General features: G+C 37.4%; 1 protein-coding gene across 3 annotated transcripts in view; it reads left to right on the forward strand.

Annotated features, from left to right (window-relative positions):
* The window catches only part of SSR1 (signal sequence receptor subunit 1), a 40,760-nt gene that overhangs the window by 13,389 nt on the left and 6,149 nt on the right, over window positions 1–21,222 (forward strand). Inside the window, exons 7-9 of one of the 3 annotated variants that reach the window (XM_043590875.1) lie at window positions 1,029–1,122; window positions 1,408–1,422; window positions 10,868–10,931. In XM_043590875.1, coding sequence (XP_043446810.1) covers window positions 1,029–1,122; window positions 1,408–1,422; window positions 10,868–10,931 — 173 coding nt within the window. Of the gene's footprint in view, window positions 1–1,028; window positions 1,123–1,407; window positions 1,423–10,867; window positions 13,230–21,222 lie in introns of those variants that run through there. The other 2 variants (XM_043590877.1, XM_043590876.1) reach the window with 2 other exon arrangements.

Here is a 21,222-nt window from a genome sequence, read left to right on the forward strand (position 1 = left end):
AAATACTTAGTGCTCAAGTGTTAATTTCCATAACTTTCTTTCCCACGTTTTCATGATAGCATTTTTGCTATAAATTTGTGTATTAGGTATAATGGCATCTTTAATTTTTTTTTTTTTATTTGGATGAAGCCATTTTTTAGTTACCTTTCTGTGTATATAGTCTGGTTTCTGGACTGTATAACTAATACTCTTATGTAAATGGCTAGGTTTTTTTGTTTGTTTTAAGAGCAAGACTAAAGAAGGAATTGAATCACTTTCTTCCAAACAGTTTTGCTGCAAGTACTCCAGGGACAAAGTTTGAGGTTGTTGTTGGCTTAAATGAGATTTTATGTTCTTGTTTTGTTTTACCTGTGCCGTCTGTTTAAAAAGTGTGTTTAGGTAACAATGCAGCAATCTGCCTGCCTACATTGAATGTTTTAGTAATTATCTTGAATTTTGTTTGATGTAGAAAACTTATTCTTTAAAGTTCGTTTCCCAAAGAGAAAGAAAAATTGTATAAATAGAAGTTCTTGCTTGGTCCACCAGTTGTATAACAACATATGAAGCTTTATAGCAGAGGAAAAGGTCTTTAAAACCTGAAAACAAATAACTGTTGCAAAGATTTATTACTTATAATTTATTCTTTTTTTTTTTTTAATGTTTTATTTATTTTTGAGAGAGTGTACACACACACATGGGCGGAGGAGGGGCAGAGTGAGAGGGAGACAGGATCTGAAGAGGGCTCTGTGCTGACAGCAGAGAGCCCTGTGCAGGGCTTGAACTCACAAACTGCGATTGTGACCTGAGCTGAAGTCAAACACTTAACCCATTGAGCCACCCAAGCCCCCCCCCCCCCCTTATTGTTTATTCCTTATAATTAGTGTTAGACATGACTTTTCTCTTTTAATTAATAAAATACTTAAGTAAGGGTATGTTTTTAAAACTATTTGTTTAAGATATATAAATTAGATAACTTAATAGGTCTTTTTAAAATTACTGTGAACAACATAATAGAACTTCTTTAAAATGATGTTTTTATGGTTTTTTAGCGCAAGAGACCCATACAGAAGGTAGAAATGGGTACATCAAGTCAGAATGATGTTGACATGAGTTGGATTCCTCAGGAAACTTTGAATCAGATCAGTAAGTACTCTTATAAATGTGGCTGGAAATTTTTTCTCTTAAATGGAAATCAAATTAAGTATTTTAGATTTAAAAACACTTGGTCAATTCTACTTAACACTCGTCTTTTCCATTGCTTGTATAGAATCTCGTATAATATGATTAGTAAACACTTAAAAATTTTTTTTCTGAGTAGTATTTTTATGCTTTAATTTAGAATGCTTCCATATCTGCAGTTTAATCTACAAATGTGTGAATTCTCTGTATTCCTAATCTGTTCCTATCTCTTTTTTTCTGTTGCTTCAGTGCAGAGTAGAAGAGGTGAGGCAATTAATTTTTTTAATGGTGTTTGCTATGTATAGTTTTGGGGAGGTTGTATAGCATATGAATACAGTACATTTAATGAGTAATGGAACAGTTTTTTATAGCACTATATTTATTAGAAAAACTACCCACTGCAGTTTGAAAGAATAAACCTAAAATATTGCTTGGTGGTTTACCTAACATATTTCAGCTTTATCACATATGCAATTAGTTAAAATATTAATCTTTATAGATATTTTTTCTTCAGCTGTAAATGGGCTTTTAAAAAAAAATTATTGTAAAAGTAGTATGGCTTCATATTAAGAACATTATAATAATAGAGGCATCTGGGTGGCTCAGTTGGTTAAGCATCTGACTCTTGATTTCGGCTCTGCTCATGATCTCACGGTTGGTGAGTTTGAGCTTCACATCGGGCCCTGCAATGTGGAGCCTGCTTGGGATTCTCTCTCTCCCCACCCCCCTGTGCCCCTACCCTGCTCACGTTCTTTCAAAATAAATAAACTTAAGAAATTAAAACAAAACAAAAACAGTACAGAATGAAAAACTGAGATCACCTTCTCACTCCACTAATTTCTTTTTCTTTTTCTACAAGCAATTGTTATTCTAAGTATTTTCTGTACACTTACCAGTGCATATGGCTATTGTTTCTGTGAATATTGTACACAGATGGCATAATGCTACGTGCACTGTACTAGAATCCCAAGTTTTCGTATGTTGGATATTTTTTTTTATGATACTTCTTTACCTCATTGTTTTTAACAGCTGGATAGCATTCCTTTATATAAATGTGTCATGATAAATTAAACTTGTTCTCTGTTGAAGGATGTTTTAATTCCAGATTTTCATTCTTAATTTAAAACTATAATGAATATTTTTATATAAATTTATGGGATAATTTATCATTTTTTTTAAATTGAGGTAATTGACATACAACATTATTTTAGATTCAGGTGTACAATGTAGTGATTCACTATTTGTATATATTGTGAAATGATCACAGTAAGTCTTGTTACTGGCCCCACACAGTTAAAAGTCTTTTTTTTCTTGTGATAAGAACTTTTAAGATGTTTAAATATACAATACAGTATTAACGACTATAGACACCATGGTATCCATTATACCCCCATAACTTATTTTATAAAGCTGAAAGTTTGTGCCTTTTGACCCTCTTCTTTCACCTACCCCGCTATCTGGGATAGATAATTCCTTAAAAGTAGAATAGTTAGGTCTAAGATTATATACATTTTTTTTAATGGAGAAAGCTCTTTCCCTCCCAAAAGATAGCGTCCGTTTATGTTCTCAGCAATGTACAACATTGCCTATTTCTTTTCTACTCTCACAAGTCTTTCTCAGGCATTAAATATTATCAGATGTTTTAATCTGGTGGTGTGATACAAAATGGGATCATTGTTTTTCATTGACAATTAAGAATGAGATTTGAGGGGCACCTGGGTGGCTCAGTCGGTTAAGCGTCTGACTTCGGCTCAGGTCATGATCTCACAGTTAGTGAGTTCGAGCCCTGCATCAGGCTTTGTGCTAACAGCTTAGAGCCTGGAACCTGCTTCAGATTCTGTGTCTCCCTCTCTCTCTCTGCCCCTCCCTGCTCGCTCTCGCACGCTGTCTCTCTCTCTCTCTCTCTCTCTCTCTCTCTCTCAAAAATGATAAACATTAAAAAAATTAATAAAAATTAAAAAGTAAGATTTGACTTCTTTATACATATATAGCCACTTATTTTTTTTGTGAATGAGCTATTTGTGTCCTTCCTGGATTTACAAATTGAATTGTTTTCATGTGTATTACTTTCAGGGAACGTTCTCTATTGAAACATAATTATGGTAGGGTAGGTGCTTTATTAAAAGTGGGTACAAAGTAACAGCATAGGAGGGGCTTTCATTCTCTAGGAGAGAGTAGGAGAATCATTCATAAAAGTTGACTTTTGACCAACCAGAGTCTTGAGTTAGATGAGAAGGAATCTTCAGAGTTTTATGTGCTATGCCAAGGATTTGGCTTTTCTTCTTGGTAAAAGGCAGCCATCAGATAATTTGAAGCAGAGAAATAAACATTTATATTTTTAAAAGAAATTGTAATAGTTTTGTGGTGTATAGTTTAGCAAACAGGAACTACTAGAAGTAGGGATACCGGTTAGGTGAATTCCGTAAAACATTTGAGAAATCCTTAGGGCCTAAGCTAAAGCAGTAGTGATGCAGAGTAAAATAAACTGGAAAGATATTTCAGAATTGGAGGGAATTGGCCTTTGGGTGACTTTTTGGATGTTTTAGGGAGGAAGGAGGAAAAAGTACTTGAGTTTTAGGCATCTGGGTGGAAGATGATCCCATTAATGTTAGGGAATATAGGAAGAGCAGTGAACATGCATGAGGGGTGAGGAGTTGGAACTAGATCTGTTGAGTGTGAAAGCCAAGATAAGGGTATCCAGTAAGCTATTTGAAAGTTGTATTTAGAGCACAGGTGGATCAAGATTTGGAGATGTTGATGGGTGCCTGGCTGGCTCAATAGGTGGAGCATGCAGCTCTTGATCTCAGGGTTGTAAGTTTGAGCCTCATGTTGGGTGTAGAGATTACTTAAAAATCTTAAGACAGGTGCCTGGGTGGCTCAGTCTGTTAAACATTCTACTCCTGATTTCTGCTCAGGCCATGATCTCATGGTTCCTGAGTTCAAGCCCTGCAACAGGCTCAGCACTGAGAGTGCTGAGCCTGCTTGGGATTCCCTCTTCCTCCCTCTCCCTCTCGTCTCCCTCTCCCTCTCATCCCCCTCGTCCCCCTCATCTCCCCCTCGTCTCCCCCTCATCTCCCCCTCATCTCCCCCTCGTCTCCCCTTCGTCTCCCCCTCGTCTCTCCCTCGTCCCCCCCTCGCCCCCCCTTCCCCCCTCACCCCCCTCGCCTCCCTCCCCCTCTCAAAAATGAGTAAACTTGAAAATAAAGTCTTAGAAAAAAGATTTGAAGTCATTGAATATATAGCATAGGTGGTAGCTGAGGTCCCATGAAATAATGTCTTTAAATTTAAATAAATCTTTAGATAATCTTTTCTCTTTAAGGACAAATTTTCCCCATTATCCTGACGTTCGTTATAGCAAAAGATGGAATTGGGTTGTACAGTAGACTGTGGTATCTTTTTAATGCATCAGAATTACTTGTAAAGTCTGGTATGTTAAAATACAGGCTCTTCAAAAGTAATTAAATTTTAAGTGTCTTACATGGAATTAGCTGAAACTAATTTGAAAAGTATTAAAAGTTATAATTAAAAACTAAAGTCACCGTAACAGCTGTGGAGCCACCTCTCCAAAAGAATTCTTTCATGACAAATAGATTGGGAGAGTTAGTTTTATAATATCTTTCTTCCTGACATTATTATTCATGAGCTTTAAAGCTGAGAATGATTATACTTCAAATCATTGATAATTGTATTTTAATCAGCAAGTGTCAAGTATTTAGTCTTTCACAATACTCTGCTAGCTCATGAGTGGTATGTTGAAAAGAATATTACTGTTTTTTCAGAAGTTTACATTTCTACTTGAAAATAAAGCACACGTATGAAATATTTGAGTAATCCAAGGTAGTATATGATATGTGCTAGAAGGAGTTACATGGTACAGACAACTTACAAGTTAGGAAAGAGGACCATATTAGAATCTAGGGAAACCTTGTTGAAGGAAAGAATTGAACTGTTGAGTGCCTCCTTGTACTGGGCATTCACTCTGCAAGGTGAGGTGCTATCCCTCTATTTACTGATGAGACACTGTTACTGAGGAAAAGTAACCTGCCAAGATCCACAGCTGGATTTGTCTCATTCTGAAGCCCACGTACTTTTTCAGGAAGACTTAATACTCGAAGATGGGTAGAGTTGGGACGTCTAGGTGGCTCAGTTAAGCATCCAACTGCAGCTCATGATCTCACGGTTTGTGAGTTCAAGCCCCAACTGTGCTGACAGCTCAGAGGCTGGAGCCTGCTCTGGATTCTGTGCCTGCTTCTCTCTTTGCCCCCCCACTGCTTGTGCACGTTTTTTTCTCTCTCTTTTTCTAAAAAATAAACATTAGAAAAAAATATTAAAAATAAATATATAAATAAAAATTTAAAAGGTGGGTAGAGTTAAAGTCACTAAATATTTTTTAGTACTTGTCTTTCTTCCTCAAAATCTGATTGTCCAGCTGAGTTTGTTTTAGGACCACGTCTTACTACCAAAAGACACTTGTATTATTCCTTCTCTTTTTCTTTTATTATTTATTTCTAAAAACAAAAATAACCCTTTTTAGTGTGTGTTTTTTTTTTAAGTTTTCATTGTTGTTTTGGGGGGTTTTGTTTGTTTGTTTGTTTACTAATTTCTACACCCAACATGAGACTTGAACTCACGACTCAGATCAAGAATTGCATGCTCTTCTGACTGAACCAGCCCAGGGCATCCCAATTATTTGCCCTTTTAGAGTGCAGGTTGTTATTTTGTTTGTTTGTTTTCTATACAGATACAGTGACACACACTACCTCAAAAAAAATTTCAGTTTGCAAAGAAATAACCTTTTCCTGACAGAAATAACATCACATTTAAAGAATTATGAATTACTTTATTAATAATCATGTTGAAATTTCTTCAGTTGTTTCAAAAATACCTTTTATAGCTGGTTTTCCAATATAGGATGATGCATTGCATCTGTTTGTTCTGTTTCTTAAGTCCTTTTTAATTTATAGCAGCTCAAGAGATGGCCGCTTGTCCTCTGGAAAAGGACTTCTCACACTTTATTTTTAAAAATTTTTTAAAGTTTATTTATTTTGAGAGAGAGTAAGCATGTGAGCAGGGGAGGGGCAGAGAGAGAGGGAGAGAGAGAATCCCAAGCAGACTCCATGCTGTCAGCCCAAAGCCAGGGCTTCCCAAATTTTGTGTGCAAGATCACTTGAAAATCTTATGCAGTTTTGGATTCAGTTGTTCTACGGTGGGGCCTAAATGTCAGTGTTCTAATAGGCTCCCAGATGATGCCAGTGCTGCTGACCCATTGATCACACTGAGGGAATGAGACTCTAAAAAATCCCTTGTTCCAGATTTCTCTGATTGTTTTCTCCTGGTGTGTTTTAGCTAACATTTCTTTTAACTTGGAAGACTATAGGTTTGATTAGATTTAAATTAATCATTTTTGGCTGATATGTCATAACTTAAAAGTACTTTTCCCCATATCACATCAAGAAACCGTATCTGATTAGTGATGCTAAACTGAGCACTAGATTAGGGTGGTAGCCACATGATTGTTCCATGTAACCAGGATCGGATAGGTCTTTTTTGCTTGCAACCTAGAAGTTACCTGTATACTATCACTTTGACACGCACCAATGTCCAGTTCTCTAAACCATTCACCATTTGATATTCCTTTCCTGAATCAGTAATGTTTCAGAAGTTGTGATGATTTTTAATTGAAATTTGTTTAATTTTTACTAACTGCTATTGTTTTGTAAAGTAAAGCTTTCTTTCATCAACTGGGACTTTTTGGTTACCTTAAAAGGACAGTTCCTATTGAAAAAGCAGGCTAAACGCTTAATTCTTATCTTTATTTTCCAATTTTCAAAGAGTTGGTTTAAAAGCCACCCAAATGGTGACAGATGAGTTTTTCCTAATTCTCTCCTTTTTGACTATCATGTATAGACTCGGTTTTTCATAGAATCTGTGGATTTTAGTCAACTGTATTCTTTTTGATGCTCAAATTGTTAGAGGTTTGACTACTGGTTGCCTTTTTGAACTACCTCCAATCTTACCCTTTTGAACTTTGATCCCTTACTTGTTGGCTCAAGAAGATAATCTAGACATTTTGTACTTTCTCTACCTTAGGCGTGGAGCAAGCTGTTTCTCCAAGAACCCCTGGATGATACTTAAAAATGAAAATCTGGACATTAGGGATGTCCTTGACATTGGATGACATGGTTTCTAGGCCCATTCTGTGAACTGAGCTAGAAAATATCTATTTTTTCAAATCCCCAAATCATATTGATATTTTCAGTTCAATTTTTAATAGTATTTTTACTTAATTTTGTATGCTTGTATTTCTCTTATACTTGGTTCTTACAGCAATAGTTCTCAAACTGTAGCCCTCCGCAGAACCACCTGAATTGCCTCTTCCCCTTGCTAGGCCCCACCCCCTAGAGTTTCCAATTGAGTAGGTCTGGGGTGAGGCCCAAGAATTTGCATATCTGTATTTTCAGGTGACTTCGAAGCTACTGGTCCAGACCATACTTTGAGAGCCACTCTTAGAACATGCTTTTCTCATACTTTGAGAGCCACTCTTAGAACATGGCGTTTCTCAGAGTAAAGGGGTTGAGACAAATGGAAGATACTTTAGGTTGAAAAAATAGCCATTTCTTTCAGAGATGGTACATGTACTTTGCATATTTGAGGATAAAATGGAGAACACCAAGAGAAACTTTGAAGATCATGGAGCAGGAGGTGTGCATGGAAGCAGAAGGTCTCTCAAGCTTTGAGGAATTACCTTTGGGGAGTGGTAGTGTGAGGGCAAGCGAGTGTAAGGGGCCAGCATTTATTTTGGAAGATTTTTCTCCATCTCACCAGAACATAAAGGAAAGAGAGGTGTGGTTTTAAACAATTTGAGCCTGTTCCTAATAAGGTTTTTTTTTTTTCTTTATAATTTTTTTAACGTTTATTCATTTCTGAGAGAGCACAAGTAGGGGAGTGGCAGAGAGAGGGAGACACAGAATTGGAAGCAGGCTCCAGGCACTGAGCTGTCAGCACAGAGCCCAATGAGGGGCTGGAATCCAGAAACTGCAAAATCATGACCTGAGCCAAAGTTGGATGGTTAACCGACTGAGCCACTCAGGTGCCCCTAATAAGTTTTTTTATGAAGGGCAGGGTGGGCATTTTCAGATCAGGCCCATTTACTGAATATCATTAACATATTTTAGTGTTTTTTGTTTTTTCAGTTAACTGATTTTTTCATATACTTTAGGTTTTACTCTTAAAAGCTAAAATATTTTGATCTTAAATATTTTGTTGGATTTTTAAAAATCGTTTTTTAGGGAGGGTTGTAAGAGGGGGGTGTTTTTTCTTTGATGGCTGAAAAGCATCATTATACACATTAGTTACTGTTTTTTAGTGAAGTAAAATGCTGCTCTCTAGGCCGTTGAGGTATTTGGAGCCATTTTCCCAAAAGCTGAATGTTTTTAGGCCACTATCTTAACTCTGTTTCTCATTTATATGCTTCTTTTTAAATTTTTCGTTAATGTTATTTATTTTTGAGAGAAGGCTGGTGGGGGAGGGGCAGAGAGAGAGAGAGGAAGACACAGAATTCAAAGCAGGCTCCAGGCTCTGAGCTGTCAGCACAGCCCAACGCGGGGCTCGAACCCACAAATGGTTTGATTATGACCGTAGCTGAAGTCGGATGCTTAACAAACTAAGCCACCTAGGCACCCTCTCATTTATCTGCCTCTTAACTTTGATGTGCTAGGTAGGTGATGGAGGTCTTTAGACTTCAGACTCCATTAAGCTGAGTTGGCTGCCTTACTGGAGTCAGATTGTTGTGTGTTGAAATAGGCATTGCAGTTCCTCTGAGGCACTTTTTCCTGTATTCTCATATTTAAAACCCTGCTGCAGGTGGTTGAAATTGTTGGAAGTCAGTAATCACCACTTCACATCTGCATAGTAACAGCTGTATTTGCACAGATGGCTGTTAGATTCTAAAGTACTTTTTGAATCCTCAAATGTCACATTCAGCATATTGTTTATTTTAAAATATTATCTAGGGGTTCGTGGGTGGCTCAGTTCTTTAAGCATCTGACTTCAGCTCAGGTCATGATCTCACAGTTCGTGAATTCAAGCCCCACGTCGGGGTATGTGCTGACAACTCAGAGCCTGGAGCCTGCTTCAGATTCTCTCTCTCTCTCTCTCTCTCTCTCTCTCTCTCTCTCTCTCTCCCCCCCCCCCACCTCTCTCTCTCTCTTTCCCCCTCCCCTGCTCGCACTCTGTCTCTCTCTCAAAAATAAATTTAAAAAAGAAACATAAAATATTATGTTTTTTGTACAATTGGTCAGTTGTCTGAAGGCAGTAGTTTAGTCTGACCTTTCTGAAATCTGATGAAAGTTGTAGACTTCTTCAGAAAAATGCTTCTGTGCTCAGTTTTAGGTGAGTTGAGCCTCCCCAAATGCATCATTAACTAACCTGTTTTAATAAAGTACTGAGATCAGTTTTCACGGGATTTGTAGACTCAGTCTTAATATTTCATAGTCATTAACATTTAAGCACATTTTAGAAAAAATTTAGTTGCTAAATATTCTTGATAAACATTTACTGTATATTTTTAAAATATGGTTATGGTGATCTGGTAATTTTAGAAAATAAAAATTAAGATATTGTAGGTGGATTTTTTTTTTCATACCATTCTTCGTGAGATGCTTACAAATGAACCCCATACTTTGGTGTTAAATACCTTTTTTTTTTTTTTTTTTAAGCTGTAAAAATAATTATAATTTGTAACATATTCCCCAAAGAGCTTATCTTCCTAATATGTAAAGGGCTCCTAGAAAATAAAAAGAGTAGTGGTCAGAGAGAGGACAGCTTTTTTAAAGAAACATAGGTGATGCTTACTGGTTGGACATAGAGAGACACCACCAATTTAGCTATTGTTTAGTAGACTCCACTAAGAATCTAATGTAAGAGATAAAGAGAGGGATGCCTGGGTGGCTCAGTCAGTTAAGTGTCCAACTCTTGATTCTGGTTCAGGTCATGATCTCACAGTTTGTGAGTTCTAGCCCTGCATCAGGCTCTGCACTGGCAGTGTAAAGCCTGCTTGGGCTTCCCTCTTTCCCTCTCTCTCTGCACCCCCCCCCCCCCCCCCCGCAATGTGCACACCTGCTCTCAGAGTAAATTAACATTGTAAAAAAGGAGATAAAGAGAAAAAAGTACAAAGATAATACTTAGGTCTGCATGATGGTTTTGGTATTGATCATCTGTCTAAAAATTTCCTTTAATCTGCTGCTGCTTCCAGGAAAATGTATGAAATTGCCAAAAATTATGCAAACTGCATGGCTGCATTTATAAATATTAATTTGTAACCAATATACATGTTTTTGAGCTGCAAACTTCATACCTCTTATAGTACTTCTAAAGTGTTTACTTATGCATGTATAAGCATATTCATTGTAGAGGTTAAGAAGATTATACTTGGTGACTTCAGTATTCTAGTAACCAAGATTAGGTCTTTTCCCATCCTGATTGCGTGAAGTTTTGTTTTAATTGAGTTACTTCTTGAAGGATTATCTTAAAGGTTATTTTAAAAACCTATACTAGATAAGAAGCATTTATTATTAGGGTATTTTTGCGTGTGTGTGTGTGTTTTCTTTTTTTAACTTAGTGGTAAAGCTGAAGGAAAATGCTTTTTAAAGGTCTTTTGAATCCATTGTACTTAAAATAAGCAAGTTAAAAACTTTCTCTTTTCTTCCAGATAAAGCTTCACCAAGAAGGTTGCCCAGGAAACGGGCACAGAAGAGATCAGTGGGATCTGATGAGTAAATGTTCCTTTGTGCAACAATTCAGTCTTTACTTAACCTGCCCTAATGTTTTTCGGCCTGATGGGAATTAGTGCAGAGAAGCCATATCACCATAGAAGGCAACTACTACTTATGTGTGGACTGAGCAATCAGAGTCTGTGGCGATAATATTACTGAAAATGCACTGCATTCATTTTTCTAAAGTAACAAATTTGGTTTTTTTTAAGCCATTAAAATCTATGTGTGTGCGTGTGTATGTATGTGAGCAGTTGGTCTTACCAGAATCATTGTTGAACTACCTGAAGCATGCCTTTAGAATACTGAATATAATGATGTTGTCTCTTTTTGACATTTTCTGATATTTCCCCCCAAAACTTAATGAATATTTGTCCAATATGATTGTAGATGTCCTGCTTTTAGACTGTTTTAAAGGAAACTGTTTTTTAGAATTGCTCAAATCCCAGTTGATGGCACAAATTACTGTTTTGTTCTTGTTGCTGTTTTACAACTAGTATTCTAAAGGCACACACAGGAGTAGCTGCTTTTTAGCAATAGAATTGTTTTTGGTATTTTTGCTGCTGTTTACTATAATGCGCACCTTCAGAAAACTTCCCAAATGAGTCCAAGGAATTTGGGGATTTCTAGCAACAAAATTGTGAAGCATGAGAAATCTGCTGATTTTGATATATAAAACCAGCCCCACCCTCTTTTTGTTTTTGTTTTTACAAAAAAAAAAAATGGTACATTTGTGGGAACTGAGTTGTGTTATCCATCGTTTTCTCTCTGACCCAGGAGGTAGTGATTTTAGACCTCCTTAAGTTGTCATTTTGTTTTTTTAAGAGATCATTTTTCCCCCTTAATTAGAAGTATCTTGCTTTTAGAAAAATTGCCTTGGTCTATAGACTAAGCAAAAAGTCAGTTTATAGGGGCAGAGATATATTACAAGTAATACTAATCTGTTAAAAAAAGATGAGTTGGATATTTTTTTAAGTAGCTAACCAGTTGGTTCTTATCTAATCTTTTGGGTATTTTGGTTGTTCAGAAGCATTTATTTTTTTAGTTAATCTAAAGAATTCCAAAGTTTTAAGCACTTAAGATCTCAACCAAAATTAAATTGGACTTCATAAAACCCTATTAGAGTCACTCTTGTCATAGGTAGTAAATAAAGTTTGGCATTATTGTCAGACTGGAAAAAGGGTAAAGTAAAATGAACAAATAAGAGGCTTTTCCTCTCTGTCTTTAAGCCATAATCTCCCACGTATATTTCGTAAGGAAATGGTAAATGAAATTCTAGTGGCTGTTTAATTCCTGATCGGTCTTTATTACAATGAACTGACCTCTCCTCCCCTCTTCGTTATAATCCCCATTCACGTCCATGCAAAACAACAGCAAAACAAGACACACAGACAAAAAAATCTTTCCAGGTTCTTTAAGTATTTAAACATCTGAGCCAAAGCCAGAATAGAATAGAAGTTACTGTATAGTTGTTAATCACTTTGCAAGTAGGGGCTAAGGTGTCAAATTCTCTATATTGGCATTGCTGAACTATAAACTTTCTATACCTGTAATATAAAGTGTTTGAGTTTTTAATTGGGCTGTATGATCAATAGCTTATTTTGAAAAAGCTCTATGAGCTGTAAAAACTGCATGTTTTTTGTTTAATGTAATATAGGAGACCCTCCACCTTCTCAAGGAATATATTCCAAAACATTGTTTTGTGAATTTCTGAGTTTGTGAAACTACTAGAACATAATGCGATGAGGTGTAATTACAAAATTTAAATGGCTTCTAGAGAGTTTTATTGACTACTTGGTGATACTTAGGCAGTGGCAAAGCTACACTGAGTTACAGATGCCAGCCCTTCGGCCTCCTAAGTAATTTGCCTTACATACTAGCCTTTCCACTGCTGAGGTTCCGATCAGTGCCTCAGAAATCATTTGTCATGTTTCATTTTTTAGCATAGATTGGGAACAGTTGAAATCCTTTAAATCCTCAGCTGCCAGGGGTCTTCTATAGTATCAGTATGTGTTTAGCAGAAACTAACTCCATAATGAATGGAATTCAATTCCACACATGGTTTGTTCAAGCACACTTAATAAGTAGCCTATTTTTTAAATGTCTTTTTTAAATGTAAATATTTGGATGAAGTTTTTAAAGTTTGTTTTGATATATTCATTTGCTACACCAACCATGGTTTCAGAATTCACCTTTTGAGCAAATTGGTTTCAGAATCTGTAAAATGAACCAAGAATCTTGTATATCAAACCTGTTACCCAGACATGTGAGAATAATGTGTTCATAAAGCATGGATCTCGCTTTGGTTGTATAGCTTCATTCATTCATTTCATGGTCTCACATAGTGACTTTTAAGACTTCCCCCTGCCTTCTTGAACCCTCTGAGGTGTTGTCTGAGGAGGGGCGGGGTGGGGCGGGAATGGGACCTGCAAGGTCCTGAGGAAGATAGAACTTAGAAGAAAAGGAGCATGGGCTTGGTTTTATTGAAGTTTTTAATTTCATATAAGCTTCAGAAAATAGTGACTTTGATAGGGGGAAAAGGCAAATTCAGATCTTAAAACATTAAAAAGTCCACTGCCTTAAGAATGTATTTGCAGTGCATCAGCCTGTACTTGTATTTGCCTCTGTTAAGGAATAGTTAATGGTGAAAATGTGACATGGAAATCTTTAATGACTGTTACTTTGGAGGTATAGTAGTAGGTAAATGTAATAATATGCAAGTCTCATATAGCATTCATCTTTTGTGGAAGAAAAAAGGTACTTGGTTAGTGCATTTAAATAATGCAGTTTGTTTTTTTTTAACCTTGAACTTGGCAATACACATCATCTCTCACCAAGATTTTGGTAGGTTACAGTCCTTGGGTTTTCAGTCTTCATTTTAGTTCCAAAATTAGATTTTAGCTTAAATTTAAAAATTTAAATCTGTATTTTCAAATATACTCGAAGTAATTTGCCACACTTTTGGACCACATCACTTATAGCTATAAAATCAGTACATTTGCTCTAATTTTACTAAATAAAATCCTACTTGGAACATCTCCACCTTAGTGAAGAGCAGCCTGACATGTCAACCCCTTACTCTTAATTAGCATAAGTGGAATAAGATATTGGGAAGGAAGAAGAAAACTTACCTGACCTGCAGACATCTAAACAGTTTCTTTAGGGGCTCTTATGAACTTTACCAGTTAGTATTTGTAGGATTTTTTTTTTTTTCATTTATACAAAAGCCTGAACTTTTGTAGTAACTAATTATGTAACCTGGAGTTTGCCCTTTTTTACATTTTGGAATTATCTGGGAATATGGCTCTGAAGCTCAGGTACCATTTAATGTAGCTGCTTTTTTAAAGGCAGTAGGAAAGGAATTCACTTATTAAACATCAGTGATGGACTGTCCTCTTGGGCCTTTCCATTTATCATCTAATAGACCTTCAGAACAACTCCCTGAGGGAAGATGATTCTCATTTTTATAGAGGGGGAAAAACCAAAACCTGAATTTAAGTAGCTTGCTCAAGGCATTATGTATTGAATCCCCTGACCCATGTTTAAGACGGAATTTTATAAAACCAAGCATTTGGGCAGATTCAGCAACCAGAAAGTTCCAAAAAACTCAATACTGAATGTATTATGTCTATGCTTGTACTATACAGTAGTATATAAATGCCATTCAACTCTAGAACGCTGTAAAACCCCAGAGTCTTCTCAGCTGTTATATGTCGATTTGTGCATTAGTTTGATGTTTTTGAAATTTTTTATATGATGATTCAGTTATTCACAATACCCTATTTAATCTTAATGACACCTCTTAAATGTACTCCTGAGTAACAAAATCATGGTCTTTAAAAACGTTTTCTTTAAGATAGATTTGACGGGATTTTCAAGTTTTAAGGGGTTGAAGATTCATCTTTGTGTAAAGAGATGAGGATGAGGGGCACGTGTGTGTTTCAGTTAAGTGTCTCTTGATTTCGGCTCAGATCATGATCTCACAGTTTTGAGATAGAGTCCCCACATCAGGTTCCTAGGTGGACAGTGGAGCCTAACTTAAGATTCTCTCGCTGCACCTCACCTACTTGCATGCATGTACTCTCAAAACAAAACAAACAAATGAAAGTGAAGTACAGTTGACCTTTGACTAATGGGTTTGAAAGGTAGGGTCCACTTATATGTGGATTTTTTTCAGTAAATAGTGCTGTAAATGTATTTCCTCTTATGGTTTTCTGTAAAAAATTTTTTTAATGTTTCATTTTTTGAGGGAGACAGCGTATGAGTGGGGCAGGGGCAGAGAGAGAGGCACAGAATCTGAAGTAGGCTCCAGGCTCTGAGCTGTCAGCAGAGAGCCTGACATGGGGCTTGAACCCACAAACCGAGATCATGAGCTAGAGTCAGATGCTTAACTGACTGAGCCATCCAGGCGCCCCTCCTCTTATGATTTTCTTAATCTTTTTTCTAAAGCTTTATTATAGGGATATAGTATGTAATATACAAATATGTGTTAATTGGCTATATTATTGGTAAGGGTTCTGGTCAGCAGTAGGCTGATTAGTACTTAATTTTGGCAGATATTTTAGAGTTAAGTTTTTGGAATTACTCAAAAGGTATATGAATTTTTTAATGCATGGGAATTGGCAACCCAAACCCTGCATTCAGGGGTGAACTATTCATTCTTGGGTTATACAAGTACACAAAATTGGGATTGTAGGTTAGGCTTATGTCTTCTATCTATTCAAGTAGGGATTTTGCTTAGTGGGCATCATGGAGCATTAAAAAGAAAATCCCATGTCCTCTAGAAAACATGAAGGACAGCCCGTATGTAGACTTCTGTTGTAGTACCTATGTCAGTTTATCACTGTGTTGCTTTTCCCTCTGCTAGACTGAGTTCCGCATCTTGTTTGCCTTTTATCCCCAATTTCTAGCTTGCAGTTGTCATGTGGAAACCGCAAGGTTTAAAGAAAGTATGAGAAAGTGTGGGCCAATTTTCATTTGTCAACTCTTCCATGGGATTGTGTTCAGAGGTATTTCTGGTGATAACCCAGTATCATTGGCAATTGTCAGGTTGAACAAGGACAGATGGTATGGTATGCTAGCGTTGGGATTAGGGTGTGGTCCACCGTGGCCACTAGCCAATGGTGGCCTTGAGAAAGCAGCTCATCTCTGAAGTCTTGATGTGTTCTTTTTAAATTTTTTAAATTGAGAGATACTCGAAGTGTCAGTCCCAAATTGATTGTGTTACCTATGAACCCTTACTTAATACAGTATTATTAAATGAGTCTTCGTAAATTTTGTTGACTTAGCAAAACGAAAAAGAAGTAAGGTACAGAATGGACCGCCTAGAGGCTGCCTGAGGTTCGAATCCTAGCTCTGTCTTAATTGGAGCAAGTCGTATCACCTCATTGGCTTCAGTTTTGGGTACCGACCTTTTGGAGTTGTTTAGCAGTTCAGAACAACATAGCCTGGCACACCAGAAGCTATGGAAGTGATTGCTGCTGCTGTCACAAAGCGCCACGCTGTAACGTCCCATGACGCGTATGCGCGGTGGTGTACCTGGCACTTTTTGGACTTCTCTGTGGAGTAATATAGTTAAATCTGTATGGGAAAGCTAAATCCTGGTGGTTTTTTAAGCTAAAGAGTGAAAGTCTTAAGGCGGACATGTAATGTGGCCAGCGCTCCACATTTAACAGTGAACCAGAGTAGTGGGGCTGGCACTGGGAGTGCTGTTGTAATCTCTTGGAGCCTGCACATCAAGCTGAGAATTCTGTCTTTCAGAACCCTTGGAGTGGCTACAGGTTTTCCAGTGGTGGCAGCGCTTTTCAAAACATTTTTGAAAGCCCTCAGAATTTCTTTGAGCTTCACACCGAGCCACCCAAAGAAAATCAGTCGTGTTTGTGTATCTTCAGAAATCTATTTGATCATCCGTTTTACATTTGTCAAAATAGGTGCTCAGGCTCTAAAAGCATTTTAGAAAGGGGTAGGAGAAATATTTTAGTCAAGAATAGTGTTGAGATTGAGCAAGTATATATATATATACATATATATATATAATATATATACACACACACACATATATATATACACACATGTATGTATATATGCACACATGTATATATTTGTGTACATATATATATGTATATATATGTATATACACACACAGATACATACACACATATGTATATATACACACACATCAAACATCTGTGTTCTTCTATACATTCTTAATACAACTATCCTAGATAACTGCATTATCTGTGATGAAACCACTTCAAGTTGCCCACAGGCACCCATGGTGCAGATTTGACCCATTGCTATCTCTAGCTTTACTGGGACAAGATCCGTGAATACTCAGACAGGGAGCACGTTCACATTCACGCACAAAATATGCTTACCTGTGTTCTAGTTTCATTGCTTAGGATTGGCTTGATAGTTTCTCTGAGGTTAGATATGTTCTGTGTTTTTTTGTGCTGTCACAGCCAGAAGTCAAGATGGATTTATAAATAGTCTGGACAGTGGCTCTTTTAAAAAGACCTGTAGAAGATTTAAAGCAGTTGGTTCTCAGTACACTTGAAAACAGGACTTCATCCCTCGAACTCTTCCGGGCAGTTGATGATTAGAGTCCTATGTATTTTAAGGTCTTGAATTTAATGTCTCAAAACTGTTCATAATCAAGTGAACTTTCCATGGCTTAGAAATACTGGTTGTGTATTTGAATTTGCCCCTACAAGCTGCTGGCACTCTGTGTCTTCACTAAGTGGGAAAATAAGATCTAGAGGGGGCTGTCGGCTGCCTGTCCTGAAGCTGTCCGCAGAGCCCTTCCTAGAGTATTCTCATTTCCAGAACCACCGGTAAGATCCTGTGACCCATGGGGCACTACAGTGACTTTTCACATGGCTGATGGCCTGATAGATCTGGTTTCGAGGAGGAATCCTGGACGGGCGCTGTCTTGGTTATCTGTGCAGTGAAGACTTTACTGTGCTGATGCTGTCTACACAAGGTGCCCAGAACTGTTATGGGACCTTACTCAACTGTCACCAATCCCATTTCTCAGATTCTTGAGACTTCTATTTCCAGATGTGCACCTCCTTTCCCATTGTCCTCACCATCTCTGACTTTTTTCTTTTTGTGCCCACCTATACAGAAACCCTCCTGTCTTAAGTCTTTTGCAGGATTCTCTTGCCCCTCGACCTGCATTGCTGTTTATGTTGTTTTCTCTCTTCGTCAAAGTATCTCTTAAGCTATTGGCTTCTTTTTCTTCATTAGGCTTTCAGTCTTTTACATTTCATTCAATTTAGCTTCTGTCCCCACAAACCTGCTCTCAGGATCTCATGGTTCCCTACTTGCCAGCCTTCTGCAACTCAGTTCTGTGGCCTCCACTTGTGCATTTAACCCACTGGCCACCAGGCCCCCCTGCCAATTCCCCTTAGTTCCTGTGATGCTCTTACCTCCTTTACATGTCACCGCTGACTAACCCCAACCTCTGGTCATTGTTCTCTCTGTACTGGCTTTGAATAGCTTTATCTGCTAACTGTGTTTATTACCTCAATCCCCAGCTATTTTCCTGGTGCCCTCCTGCCTGTGATTTCCTGTTCACTTAAACTTTTTATTGTAACCCTGAACAAACATGTCACAGATGTTTATTTCCCTGCGTGAATCTCCTCTAACTTCTCACCATTCTCTAGTAACACGACTCTCATTTATCCAGTATTAAATCTTAAAAAGTCCGAGTATAGTCATTTGCACATAAGTATTTAATAAATTCTTAACTAAATTTAGCTCTGCTATGAATTAAATTAGATTACAATTCTGCTTCAAAATCTAACAATTTAAGAACTTCAAAGAAATCTGAACTCATTCATTATAGGCAAAACTACTTCTGTTTCAAAATATTTATTTTAATATTTCCTAATTCATTGCAGGAGGTCTTGGGTTTAGTATTTTAATTCCAGTGGTTTCAGACTTGGAAATGTGATTTCTAGCAGTGTATTTTAATCAGGTTATTTATGACACAACTTTCTTCTGCAGTGTGAGATTTTATTTGGTGACTGTATCTAAGATGTTATCTGGCTGTCTTTTAGGACTCTTCAATGAAAGTTGGCCCGGTTAAACCATAACATTCTTGTGCAGCTTTGAGAATGTTCCTGCTGTATGAGTATCTCTTATCACAGTTTTTCCAGTTTGGTAAATTCAAGAACACCCTTTTTCTTTGTTATTTCCATTGGTCTAACCTACCGCCCAAAACGTCTGCTGCATCTTCTAAAATTTACATATCCCTTCATTAAAGCTGATCTCGAAAGTATTTGTATGCAGTAAAAATGTTTCCTAAAGTGCCACTGCATATTACTTCTAGGTCTTAACAATGAGAAGCACGAAGTGAATCTAAAACATTAAGCAAAAAAAGGAAAACTACAATATTGATCTTAATTACCCCCTGGAATTCGTAAGAAAAAAAAAAAGGTTCACACATTGTCTGCATTTAAAATTTCGACATTTCAAGTAACAAAGTCTTCTTTTAGAATAAAGATGATTTAGGGTGAGTTTTACTTGTGCTATTTGTCAGTGGGTTGACTGTTCAGGTGGTGGACGTAAAATCCACCCCCCACCACTCTCACATATTGAGAGTTTGGGTTCCCAGTAATTGTACAGACTGCATCCTCTGACCTTTTAGACATTTTTTAAGCAAGCAGAGATGCATCTTTGATTTAGCTTACTCAGCACATATCGATGAGTCAGTACCTAGAATTTCCTTTTCAAGATTTTATTACAAGTGGCAGAACTGAATAAATGTGTTCTTCATGGAAAAAGTATGGAGATCTCCAAAAAACTTTGGAAATTTAGTGTTTGTAACTATGTCATGTTTTTTAGTCTTTGCTGCTGAAAGGAAAAAAAAAATGAAGAATCAAAATATTAGGACAGTAAGAAACCAGCATTTTAGTTTCTTGTCTACAATGCTTAAAACACTCTGTATTCTATAAATTTCAGATTAGTCCAAAGTCTAAAGAGCAGTATACCCACAGAATGCTAAAGTAGTTTTTGTGGTAGGGTGATAGATTTTTTTTTTCCTTTTCAAGATGTTTGTAATATGCTTATATTTTATAATGGAAGAAATAAGTGTTAAATTTATCGGAGCCTCCTACAATGAGTATAATAATCACAATGGTTGTGGGCAGTTTTGCTGTAGCTCATAAAATGAGCCCATTTTTAAAACTTGGATGTATGGTCACTCTATATATTCAAAAAAATTAAGATAGATTATTGATGGAAAATCCTTGAGAGTATTTTTCATTTTTTCCTTAAAGGAACCGAAGCTTCCCATGTGTTATTTTTCAAATTTAATAAACGACCTCTGTAGCCAGGTTTGTGCCAGGTACTGAGTGCTGGCGCTCTTCCCCCACACCTGGTCCGCCAATCCCTGTGCCCATGATGGCCCAGTGATTCCAGTCCTGCCCCTTGTCTGGACTCTAGTCCCACTTAAGTTGGAGCATGGAGACCCACCGTCGTCCACAGGCGCTCTGGTATTCCCTTGCCTCTCACATCTCTTCTGCTTCCCTCTGGCCCCCAGCCTTGGCAGGTCTCGAGCCCACACATTGTCCTTGATTCTCCTTGCCGGCTAGCCTTCCCTGACCTGCTTACCTCATCCAAGGTCTCTGCTCAAGCACCTGCATCACACCACTGTTTATTGTCCGTATTCCCTCACCACTGTCTGAGATTACCTTGTTCTTCCATTATCTGTCACCCCCTTTGGAAATGGAAAGTTTTGTGACAGCAGGCAGGAATTTTATTTAACTTAACTGGATCACCAAGGCTTAAACCATTACTGACACATGATAAATGTTTGAATATGTATGGATTATTTAATTATCACACAACCATACAGTGAAGTAGGTATATCCTCATTTTGCAAGTGAAGGACCTGAATACACAAGTAACTTACTAAAAATCACTCAACTATTAAGTGACAAAGCTGAGATCAGAATACAGGTGTGTCTGTGTCCAGAACTTTCACAGGATCTCCCTCATGATGTGGAAGTTTTCCAGGTGGGAGTCTGGTCACCATTCACTGGAAACTCAGCAGAAAATAGGTTGAATTGCTGTGCTTTGGATTCACACATGCCCGAGTCTTGGCTTCCCTCTGTGCACATACGCACCAGACTTCCAGGCTCACATGGCAGACGACTGTACCCTGGAGGATTCTAGAGAATAAGAGGCTGAAACGGCCTCTTCGTTGTACATTTCAGCCCCGCAAGGAAGCGTTTACCGAAACAAAAAAAGGAAACTGGCAAGCAAGTGCCCAAGAGTTGCTAAAGTG

Source organism: Prionailurus bengalensis, chromosome B2 (assembly GCF_016509475.1).
Source record: "Prionailurus bengalensis isolate Pbe53 chromosome B2, Fcat_Pben_1.1_paternal_pri, whole genome shotgun sequence".
Classification (NCBI taxonomy): Eukaryota; Metazoa; Chordata; class Mammalia; order Carnivora; family Felidae; genus Prionailurus; species Prionailurus bengalensis.